A 12,524-nucleotide genomic window follows, 5' to 3' on the forward strand; every position below is an offset into this window, starting at 1 on the left:
GGTTCCGTTTCAGCGGTCGTATACTGGGCCTGGCTTTGATTCACCAATACCTGCTGGATGCTTTCTTTACCAGACCCTTCTACAAGGCCCTGCTCAGACAGTCAGTACACACTTACACACACACTGCATTTGTCACGAGTCATTTACTTCTTCAGTTTCATTCCACAGACAAACCTGATTTCTGAGGTTTGAACTGATGGCCTCAACTTCAATCTATTATATGTTATATAAGCTATATCAGTGAAGTGATGAATAGGTTTGACATGAGTAGACAAACAATCTGTGTATAAGTAACACATGCATGTCTTCCAGGGCAACAGACCTGTCGGATCTGGAGTATCTTGATGAGGAGTTTCACCAGTCTCTGCAATGGATGAAAGACAACGACATCACTGACATCCTGGACCTGACCTTCACTGTCAATGAGGAAGTCTTTGGCCAGGTGCGCAGTAGTAGCACCAGTGACGTACTAGAGCATAAAAATATACATTGGTATAGTTAGAAAATAAATATTAGTTATGTACAGACTAAAAGGCAAAGGGCTAAGTATTTATACTTGTAGAATCAACCATCTGGAAACAGAGTAGATTAACATGGCCTACGCAACAGTAAGGGGCTGGGAATGCATACCGACTGTCACTGAGTGACCTCACAGCCATACTGCAATACACCTGTTTGTGTGTAATCTGATGTTCAAGTAAAAGAAGGTTGGTTATTAACTGGACTGTTTCTGTGTTGCTAGGTTACGGAGCGGGAACTGAAATCAGGTGGCTCTAACCTGCAGGTGACTGAGAAAAACAAGAAGGATTATATAGAGCGCATGGCCAAGTGGAGGGTGGAGAGAGGGGTGGTGCAGCAGACAGAGGCACTGGTCAGAGGATTCTATGAGGTAAACAGAACAGCACAATACGCTCTCAGCTCCCACATGGAACAACAATGAAATGTGAAATGTGAAAGTGCCTAAACATGACTTGTTTCGATTTGGTGCAATATATAAAAAATTGAATTGAAAATATTTAAAGTTAAATTCGACTTCTTTACTCATAAATGTGAAAACTTAATCGACCACACACAGAAACATTGCTCTCAACATCGTTTTTTCTCTCCATCTCAGGTGGTGGACTCCAGGCTGGTGTCTGTGTTTGATGCACGGGAGCTGGAGCTGGTTATTGCTGGGACAGTTGAGATTGACCTCAACGACTGGAGGAGCAACACAGAGTACAGAGGAGGTGTGTGTTCATGCAGATGCCTTTTACACCTGGTTTTAAGGTTCACATTGCTATGAAAAATGCAGGTTGTACAGTCATTGGATATAAACAGGTTTTACATTGTGTTTGTGTGAATGCAGTCCGTGTGATCTGGACACATCATTAGATCAACATCTTGTCGAATATGCTTTTTCTCGTACTGTCATTGACTAGGTTACCACGATGGTCACATAGTGATGCGGTGGTTCTGGGCCGCTGTGGAGCGGTTCAACAATGAGCAGCGCCTCCGCCTTTTGCAGTTTGTCACTGGAACATCCAGCGTGCCCTATGAAGGCTTTGCCGCCCTGCGGGGATCCAACGGCCTGCGGCGATTCTGCATCGAGAAGTGGGGCAAAGTCACATCGCTACCCAGGTATCTAAAACCCAGCCGGGTGGCTGTTATTTACAGTATGAGTCAGGCTTGGACCTGACACCCACAGGCAAAAAACAAATCCCCAAATAAACAACTAAATAAATAACTCAAGTACATGAAATAAATCAAGAATAAAACATCTAGCACGTCATGTGATTATTTTGTTTACATACAAAGCATTACTTTTGTTCTACAGTCGCTTGTTCCTTTGACATAGAAGTGCATATGGCTGGTGAAGTATTCACCCACCCTGCAAACTGTACCAGGACATTTTTGTTTCCCACGTGCCGTACATGTGTTATTTTGTTACTTGCACTTGGAGATTTATATAAACATCCTGACATCCTGTTCATTACACTTTCAACAGGTTGACTGTTTTGGTTTGTTCCCTCTCCTCCATGTAAATACATGAAGGTTTGTTCCTCTGACCTTATACTAGGGCACAATTTGGTAAACAGCAGTTAGAGTGTGAGCGTGCTCAGCAGGAACAGAGAGCAGGGCTCAGGTGTCACTGCAGAGCAGGGAGTAGTGCCAGAGCACTGTCTATGTGGACACAGCAGAACCTGGTTTAGAGATGCATAGCTGTGGCCAGTCCCTGGACCTAACACATACGTCCAAGGGCCGTGACAAACCAAGCTCACTGCTACGTCACTTCTCATCGCCTGCATCTGGGCCAAATGTGACACAACACTCTGTACCAGCAGGTGGCAGTAGTCTATATTTGTTATTTACAAAGCTGAAGAAGACCTGGGATTCCAGGTGTATTTATTATTACTATTTTCACACCACTTTGATCACCACAGACAGATTACAGCTCATTTAAATATAGAATATGTTTGATAAGAAACAGTGTGGACACACTGCAGATACTTGTCTGACAGAACTGGCCCAGCCTGTACCGACCTTAAATATCTAAAACATCAAGTTTTAGCATGACTCACTGTTGATGATGACCCAACCACCCACCTTTCAAAGGAACCAACACGTTATGCAGAGAGCTTTAGGTTGGTGGACAGACTTTTAGACAGACCCAGAATATCTTGTTTGTCCACTTCCAGTTACCACGCTGGGCTGTGAGAGTGGTCTGATATCTAATACAGCTGCATATCTCCCATTCTCCTTTGTCTCTCACAGAGCTCATACCTGTTTCAACCGCCTGGACCTGCCTCCATACCCTTCGTACACCATGCTGTATGAGAAACTGCTGATTGCTGTAGAGGAAACCAGCACGTTTGGCCTGGAGTGAGACAGACAGGACCATCAACCCACACTGCATCCTTCTCTGTGGCCGGCTCTGGCCGGGGCCAAATGCAAACAGAAAATAGACTTCGAGGGTGTGAACCCTCATAAAGATACGTGGATTGTACTCAACAAAGTTTTTGGTCACGTGGATAAATGTATGTCAATGTTATGGTTCGATGTGGCAAAGTCTCCCACTGACTCACAGGCCCACAGCAGGACTACAGTTATTTTTATATTAGTGAATAAGACATTTTCTATTCATCTTTAAGGAAAAATAGATATACTCACAGAAACCAATAAGGAGCAATGACAGAAAGTAAGAAAAATGATGGCAACATAACAGTAATGATAGCAAGGGGTTTACATATAATCTAATACATTATCATGTGTTTGAATTAACACAATAGAGTAATAAATACTGATGATACTGTAAAAAACTTGCATATAAAATAGAATCAGAAAAAACTAAAGCATTATAAAAACATTATTTAATGAAATTACAATTATACCTATTATACCTAAAGAAAATGCTTGTAACACAATGAATTTGTAAATCGTTTCTGCAAATTAGAACTGGACTTTAAGGATATGTGCAAAGTACTGCACACAGATTCTCAGGTGGTTCGCTGCTGGTATAGATTCAGTTCAGTCTCTAAATGTGGCTTAAAAGAAGTGGTTCAAAGTACCAATAGGTTCCTGCCTGAGGATCTGAGACTGGGATTACTGCAGTGTAGCTCACCAGACACCTCCCAATTAAAATCCTAAAGGGATTCCAATCAAATCTAAAACTACCAATGAAGACTGAGATTATTAAGGCTATTAAATTATGTAGATGGCGTGTTTGCATTAACTGCAGCATCAGTCACATCAGCAAAGAGAGAGGACGGTTTGACAGTACACACAAATATGCAGAAACAGAAATCTACGAAGGATTATTTTATAAAATTAATTAGCTTTCGGTTTTAAGTTGAAGAAATCGTGTCAATAAAGGAATCCTGCACTTTGCAAGGAATGTATGATACTAAATGTCAGCAGAGATTTGAATCTTGTACATCGCTGAAATACAGACTAGAGCCCAAAACCACATGGTCTAGGAAAATAGGATGTAGACGTGTGAGGGGATACATACAGTACACCGACAGAATGGTAGATACAGACTGTGATAGTACTCCATCCACTTCTGATACTTGAGTAGTGGTGTCATCCAGTAAGACATTAGGCTTTCAGGACATTTCATGTCCTCTGTGTGGACAGCAACATTACTGACAAACATCTCTAACAGTCTCTCCAAGCTTTCTTGCTCTACGCTGCTGTAACATGCAACATCACATCTTTTCTAACAAGGTAACCACAAGTTCCAAAACAAAGGCTTCTGGGACTCCTTCTCTGGACACTGAGGTTGCTTCAGTCAACCACGCAGACAGCATAGTTCACGACTCGACAACAAAGATTCCACCTGTGGACCCTCCAGCTGGCTAATAGGTGGCTTCCTGTGAACCCTGTCGGCCACAGGGGTGCTTCACCTGTCAGCGCCTGTGGTCCCGCCTTCGAATGGAAGCTGCTTGTACTCTTATTCAAGTCTTCCACTGATGAACTTCTCTCTGTCTGTGTATCATCACCGTGGTGTTGCTCTGTGCACGGAGCAGGTGCTCCAACAGCGGAACCTTCCCTGTCTCACAACGACAGCATGTGGGTCTCCAAGGGCTCCATTGGATCGCGTCCTGAACCAATCCAGCCTTCTGGTTTAAACTTGTGATATACAGACGGGACCATTGGACAAACCAGTGTAATATATGCAATATTTAAGACCTTTACTTCATTATGCCGTGGTCTTTCTGGCAGTGACTGACTGCACTTTGCTTTGTCTACGTCTCTAATCCGGTAATCAAACTGTGTCTCAGTTACTTACTGCATCATGTGGCCTGTGGGGTTGTGGAGTTTTAAGCACTTACTACTTGAACCTCATATAAGAAAAGTCCTGAATTGAGATATTTGCATTGGTTCCTTCTGAAAACATGTTTGCATGTTCTTCTAGTGTTCACATGGGTTTTCTGTCACTATCCAAACAGGTTTATTGGGGACTGTGATACCTCATTTACACGTATAGCAAACAGTTATCTAATAATAGAAAAAAGCCAAGTCTACATGCAATGAAATCGGGCATATTTAAGCCAGGTGTCGAAAAGGTGTCTTCATCTCTCAAAGCCACATACCATATCATCCTTACTTCTTCCAAGTGTTCTGTCACTGAGTAGTTTGTTGGTGAATCTGGAAACTCACAGTTTTACACACCAAGGTGTGTTTGCAAGTCTTGCAGAGTACTACTACATTAATTAAAAAAGTTGTATGAAACAACTTGTGCTGCGTGGAGGCCGATACGTGAGGTCAAGTGATGTCACTTGACTTTATATCGGTGTGAAAGCTCCAATTTCTAAATGAAAATAATTTTGGTCGTGTGAGCTAAAAAGAAGTGATCTTACCAGACATCTGTAGCCCACTCATCTCCAAAACAACAGTGAAAACTTCAAAACCTAATTCAGCTAATTGGTGATTTGTTTTCCTGTTAGTTGCAGAAATATTCAACTGGATTATTAAGGCAACAGAAACAGGCTTTATCTGGTTCATTCTTACAGACCACAACACATCAAGATTAGGCAAAGCAAATTCAAGAATACTAAATTTAACTAAATAATAATAGAATATTGATTAGTATCTGGTAAATGTCTTACTCTCTTGTGATAAACTCACTGTAACGGCAGATTAGTACTGCAGTCATGCTTTGCAGTGCTGAGGCCTTATCCTCACATTTCTACAACCAAGACGACAAGGCTGTGATTATGTTGCATTTCCTGTCTTTCTTTTCTACAATCTTTTGTATTGTTGTTTATACTGTATTATAAGTAGAAGTAAAGGGAAGTTCTGAAGCTTCCCTTGAATGTTTTGTTTTTTCGCGGTTTGTGGATGATCTGGTAAGAAGCCTCAGTCAGCGTTTGCCTTCACTTTTGAAGCCTTTGTGTTTTAATATGTGTCTTCTCTATTATAAATGAAGTTCTCTAGTTGGTTGACATTCAGTGCCGGGGGGTGTGCTACTGTAGTGTTTTTCTCTTTTTCTGTTCACCACTGTCTCTGGTGGCATCATTCATTTCAGAATAGAGCTTTTTTTTCTTCCATGTCACATAAAGCATGGTTCACTATGTCACACACTTCAGATCCACATGGATCCAGGAAGTATTCTGTGCTTTATGAAAACAAATAACTAAATAGAAGAGTTTTCTATGTCATCTGAAAAGAGCGAGCACAGAAGTCCTGCTTGAACTGGGCTGATCTGTTGCATACATACATTGTAGATCTGGAACACTGATATTTATTTTAGAAAAAGAGTGGCTGCGAGCACTTAAAGCAATGATATGTAAGTGCATTGATAGAAGCTATAATAAAAATACTTAAATAAGCTCTCGGAGAAATAAAGATGAATGGGATGTCTACAGAAAGGTGGCTAATTGTAGCGGTTTGTGTCTCTTCATGCTATTTATTTATTTCGATTTTTTTGAAAGGAAACAAGGGGAGTACGTGAATGGGAGGATGAACTGTGGAACTCTTGTGGCAGACCACACTGAAGCATGCATATTTCTTTTTTGTTATGTATTCAGTTTTGAATGTGTATTCTACACATGCCGTATGTATATAATGTTGAAAAGTGCAGCTGTCTTTTGTCTGACAAAGGGTACGTAAATACTCAGGCTGTGCTATCGTTCCAACATACTATACAACTGTTGAATGAATCTCAATAAAAATGTCACTTTATTTCGCTGCCATTGTGTGGATATATAGGACAGGAACTCAAAGAAAAAGAGACATAAATATTAAAAGGTGACAATCAAATCTCAAGGTTCATTGTTGAAGGAATGTTGTAATAAACCATTATCTTTTTTTTTTGTGGCATTATTCTTTAAAAATAAAAAATGAAGTACAGTTTCCTTTGACTTGCATGTTTGATTTATTTCCAGATGCCGTAGACCTGGAGCCTGACCAAACAATACTACAATAGTCACATATATATAATATAATTCTATTAAAGCTATTAAACACACAAAGACATTGAAACACTTTTCAGGTGTTTGCTGACAGACTGACTGACTGCAGTTAGCCTTTAGCAGCAACAGAAGGTTGTGTTAATTAAGACATGATGAAAGATCATTACTGTGTTGATACTTGTGATTTTGGGGAAGATCAGATCATATTTCATGACCAACTAGTTTGCTTAGTCGCTCCACTCTGAAATAGAAAGTGTACTAATGAAACGTGTTATTGTAATTGTTCTTTGGAGAGGATCAGTCTGTTGTCATTGTAACTAGTTTAAGAAGTTCCTTATGACTTCATTAGGTAGCTTGTAAACGTACAATCAGAACTCTAACTAAATTATACTGTCACTTTGTTTTTGTGTTTTGCTTGTCACGAGTCCATTTTAACTGGGAACAGCGTGGAATTATGGTGTTACAGTAGGAGCCGCTCCAGCACACCCTGTTCTTCTTCAGTTTGGTCAATTAATGACTTGTTTCCAGGGTTTCTCCCAGATCTGGACCTTTCCTTGAGACTTCTCTGCTGTGTAAATCGTTTGGCACAACTTATTCTGAACCAAAGTTACTGCAGGTCTGGTGGATACTGGGTACATACATAATTGGAATTTCACTATTTTGCATTGAGACCTGGTGTGAACTTCACAAAACGTTACAATGAATTACCACTTCATCACAAGAATTTGTTTTAATATAAATGATTTTATTCTGCCGTACCTAATGGTCTTCATAAGGAAACACCAGCAATCTCATGTTTGTGAAGGAAGGTCTGCAGGAGAAAAAGGACAACAGAGAAAATGAAGCATCAATCAAAATACATTTTGATCACAAAATCCTCATCTTCATCACATTTGAGGCTGGTGTAAATACAACTTTGTTGGACCTTATGTTAAACAGCAGATGGCACTATCAAGTAAGTCACAATCATACCTGTGGCAAAAAACTGGTTAGTAAAGAAGATTTTCTGCAAGAAGAGAAAAAATGAACACGTTTACCCTTGTTTAGCTCAAATGAGTGACTGCAGGCCAAATGTCTCCACTCTTCCATGTACCTGCACAGGCAACACAGCAGAATATGAAAATAAATCACTGTAACTATTTTTTCTCTACTGGCTGACACTGAGCAGGGGGTCTTACTCCTCAAAGTTCAGAGTGTTGGTCCACGCCATGAGCTCATCCAGCTCCCACTCCAGTATCTCATCATCCCCCTTCTCTTCAATGGTGTCCATCACTTCCTGAGCTGAGTTCTCCACCAGTGAGGCCATGTGCCGATGTGCTGGATGAGTCTGCAGACGACTCCGGCTGTACCTGTGTAGGTAGGGCACAAAAAAAAAAACAATCACAAAGTCAGGTCACAATCCTTTAACTACACTTACCAATGTTTTCAGGATATTTCCAGAATTCTCAACAACTCAACAGATTAAAGAAAAATATTTAGTATTTTGCAGTATACCTGCAAGTTAAAAAAGCCTAATCTAATTACAATACTTCATACAAAAAAACAGGAAACATAACTTAACAACATGTCCATTATATATATATATATATATATATATATATGTATGTACATGTATAGATAGATTAGGCATAAAAATGTACATGTTAATCTTAAACAACTCACATCTGCTTCAGCCATTCGATTTTCCTCTTTTTCCTCCACCTGACTACATCATCCTGCCGCTGCAACTTTGAGTAATGAAAGTCCATTTTTTTGTTTGCACCAATCTCGTGCTCACTAACAGGTTCCACCTTTAAGAAAGGACGTAACAGACAGTATTACTTAATCTGTTTGTAGAGACAAAAATCTGAACTGTCAGAGCCTAACAACATGTCCATTAAAGGTTCATTTATTTCACAAAACACTGATACTCATACTGGTGGTGTATATTTAGCTTCTCTGTCAGTAGGATAATGGACGTGTAACACCACCTTGCTACAGAAGAGCCTCCAGCTGTTGTTCTCCATACGCTGGTACCACCCTGATCGGTCTTCCTGCATGAGAGGCCAACAGTTGTTGGTCTGCCGGGCCACAGGCTGTTTCACACCTGGCTGGGTATAGTCTTTGGGGCTGCTGGCACACACGTCTGTGATGGGCCGGTAGGTGAAGATCTTGTAATAGATGTTAGGTGGAAAGGTGATCTGAAGGCAAAAAATAAAGCAATGTGTCATCACAGTCATGCAGCCACAGAGCTGAGAATTCAACAGTATTTCCCTGTGCTTACCCCCCCAAGTCGAAATCTGATGAATGCCCCGGCAGCAGCATCCAGCAGCTCGGCCTGCCGCAGGGAAATTTCATCTCAGCATTATGTTTTTTCAGTTGCTTTTAGTTTTATGAAGCTCATTGTTACCTCTCGAGGGTTAACAGCTTTGAGGATAGACTGTGGATCTCGCTGGTTGCAGTGACTGATCAGCTCTTTGAAATACTTGAAGACCTCTCTACACTACAGTTTGGGTAGAAAAAAAAGACTTCACAGTATGCCCGTGTAGATTAATTAACAGATATACATGATAATGTGTATCAACCGCAGCAGTGCCTACCACGTATCTTCTCCAGGCTTTTTGAATGATTCTGGCTGCTGTCTGTTGTAGTGCCTCTTGCTGGAGCTCCTGAGAGCCCACATCCTGTAAGCTGGAGGCGTAAAGACAAGAAAGCTACAGTATGCAACTTAACCTGGTGCTAGTTTGAGATTCAATACCAATCCACTCTGCTCCACCTGTCACTGCTTCTCCCAGCTCTGTTGTATTGTGCTACATTCTGCTATGGTCTGCCCAGCACTTCAGGTGTTTGTTGTTATAAAATTGAGATTATTTGAAAAAACGAAATTAAAAAGGTGAGTTGCTTCACTGCTGCCAGACCAGTTCAATGAGTCTGGGTGGAAGGAGAAATAAACAGCACGTTTCTTTGTGTTCTTGCACTGTTTGCACTTGTTGCACCGGATGCACTTTATGTGGCTAGGGCAACTTAGCAGTCGTAAGCCCCATGTTCTGTCTTGTTACCGTTTTATGTAGCACCATGGTTCTGGAGAAATGTTGTCTCATTTCACTATGTACTGCTTCAGCTATATGTGGTTGGAATGACAATAAAGCTTCTTGACTTGACTTGTTTTGCAGCATATTTCAATTAAAGTACACAGTTACTGAGTAATCCCTCATTACTTCATTAATCTTCATTAAAAAGTTCACTAGTAGGTCCTTAGGATTCTCAAAAATATTTCAGTCATACTGCAATTAGTCTACAGTACATATACACCTGTTGGTTTTAAATGTATGCTAGTCAGTAGTCAGCATGGTGAAGAAGCAATGCTGGCCACGATTGACACATCAGAACACAAAGTACATGACAGTTTGCTGCAAATGGGACTGAGTAGCTGCAGACTGGTCAGTGCCCATGCTGACCCTTGTCCAGGTGGTAATAATGTTATGGCTTGTTGGTGTATGTGAGTATTCACATTCAAATCATATTCGGCATTAATATTGATTAAAATATCTTTCACAGTCCTCCTGTCTCTGGTTCGTTCATAATTATGAATTCTCCAGCAAACATGTCATAATTATAAAGTAATAAAGAATTATTCAGTGTGATGTATCACATGTATCACACAATAATTAACTAGTGATTAAGTAATGAGTAATGATTAAGTACTATTTGTTTGTATAAGTGGTTATTACTCAGTTACGATGTTCACATTAATGGAGTTCATAGTTAACATTAGCTAGCAGGCTAGCTGGAGTTACTATTAAATCACTTGCTTTAAGTGTTTAAGTAAATGAAGTCTTCGATGACGTTAAAAACGACAGATGGAAATCCTCCAGAACACATTTAGTTTCTAAAAACTATACATATACACTATATATATATATATATATATATATATATATATATATGTATATATATATATATATATATATATATATATATATATATACATATACACTATATATATATACAATACAATATAATAAATGTGTAACTATTGTAGCTAACTGAATTCTAAACGACCATGTGTTGTTATAGTTTAACTAGCTAGCGTTAGCTAATTAACGTTAGTTAGCCTATAGCTCTCTACTCAGTACAGGCTTCAATACATTAAATGGTTATATCTCCACTAGAATAATATTACCATACTATAATATACTAATAACAAAAAACACACTGAACTACAACAAGAAAACAACAGGTAACGCTACCTCATGAGCTCCTCTGTAAATAAAGACGGACAGAAAAATAAAACTCGTCTATTAAAGGAAGAGTGGTTTGAAGTGGTTACCTGGCAACGTACCTGGCAGTGAAACACGGGACCTTCACAATAAACACAACTAATGTCATTGACAGCTGTGTATTAACCGGCCGAGAGATTAAAAAAAAAAAAAAGATTATTTCTTTGGTTTCAAGCTAATTTTTAAATAAATCTCACTGTAGGCTTGGACATATCAGACGACAAGGAAATGTGGGCTTTTATTTTGAAGGCGAGACCATTGGAAAATACTTCTCCAAGTGAAATTTAAAGGAAGTGTTTAATACAACAAAATCTAAACTAAATGTTCAGATACTTAATAACCTGTGACAATGACTGTGACTATGACACTGTCTATTTAATCACTCATTTTATTAGAACACACCAGCGTTAACAAATAGGCCTACTGTATATGGACATTGTGCCTGATGGCCATGAGATGGAGCTCTTTGACAAACAACTGGAGCTTCTGTGGCTTCACAGCACTCAGTGTGTGCATGTGCACACACACACACACACACACACACACACACACACACACACACACACACACACACACTTAATCAGTCAGGAAAATTGCATGCCTGTAATGAGTAATCATCTTTCCTCTCAGCCTCCTGCCTCCCACCTCAAGTTTGACAATAAGACCCTTAAATCAAATACAGCAAATCAGACCTGCAGACTTATAGTTAAAGTGATGTGATCTTTGAAGTTAACCTGCACGCTGCTGCATGATGATGATGTGAAAGAGAGAGAAAGAAAAGATGAGATTCAGTCTTGATTAACCTGAGTGCAGCATGTCCAGGTGAAGCACATCATGTTATTTGGCTCTGCAGTCTCTACCTGCAGGCGTCCTGCGAAGGAAAAAGGATGTCGGGAAAGTGAATTCACAGTCAAGTATCTGTGGAGACTCTGAGTCATCCAGGTCATGGTATTTCTAAAACAGATTACGTCATCTGGAGTCTCTCAATGCTCTCTTCAGTGTTTGACCTCTCATCTCAAAATCTATCATGTTTCCGACATTCTACTGTGAGAAATGATTTGTTGCTGTGCTGGACATTATTGTAAATGAGACAGCTGGAACGCTGCAAGTTTGCAGTTGCAGTGTAGTTGGCACACAAAGCAGAAGAGATGAGCCTATCACCCTGAAGGAGAAGAGAAGAAGAAAAGAGTGTATTTTTATCTTCACCCCAGATTATATCAGAGCAGATGGAGTGATGAGAATCTTGTCTCTGCCCAGAGTCCAGAGTATTATTTTATTATTATTTTTAAAGCAGAATGAATGAACGATCTGTGGTCATGTGGAAGAAAAACTATAGATTCTGACTGATTTACAGATGATGATGGATATT

The 12,524-nt window shown here is 39.8% G+C and overlaps 2 protein-coding genes across 2 annotated transcripts in view; one reads left to right on the forward strand and one right to left on the reverse strand.

Moving 5' to 3' along the window:
* The window catches only part of LOC113164843 (E3 ubiquitin-protein ligase HECW1), a 51,215-nt gene extending 44,411 nt beyond the window's left edge, over positions 1-6,804 (forward strand). Inside the window, exons 24-29 of the mRNA XM_026364358.1 lie at positions 2-100; positions 313-442; positions 743-889; positions 1,115-1,229; positions 1,422-1,620; positions 2,755-6,804. Coding sequence (XP_026220143.1) covers positions 2-100; positions 313-442; positions 743-889; positions 1,115-1,229; positions 1,422-1,620; positions 2,755-2,866 — 802 coding nt within the window. The 3' untranslated portion in view covers positions 2,867-6,804. The remainder of the gene's footprint in view (position 1; positions 101-312; positions 443-742; positions 890-1,114; positions 1,230-1,421; positions 1,621-2,754) is intronic.
* Positions 6,805-7,619: 815 nt separating this feature from the next.
* On the reverse strand, positions 7,620-11,197 carry LOC113164356 (uncharacterized protein C11orf65 homolog). Its single transcript, XM_026363620.1, has 9 exons — positions 11,126-11,197; positions 9,476-9,566; positions 9,286-9,378; positions 9,160-9,213; positions 8,867-9,076; positions 8,559-8,686; positions 8,075-8,245; positions 7,934-7,989; positions 7,620-7,707 (listed from the first exon to the last, which is right to left on the reverse strand). Exons 1-9 carry the CDS (start codon positions 11,128-11,130, stop codon positions 7,688-7,690), a joined length of 828 nt encoding a protein of 275 aa, XP_026219405.1. The 5' UTR covers positions 11,131-11,197; the 3' UTR covers positions 7,620-7,687.
* Between the last annotated feature and the right edge of the window lie 1,327 nt (positions 11,198-12,524).

Source organism: Anabas testudineus, chromosome 2 (genome assembly GCF_900324465.2).
Source record: "Anabas testudineus chromosome 2, fAnaTes1.2, whole genome shotgun sequence".
Lineage (NCBI taxonomy): Eukaryota > Metazoa > Chordata > Actinopteri > Anabantiformes > Anabantidae > Anabas > Anabas testudineus.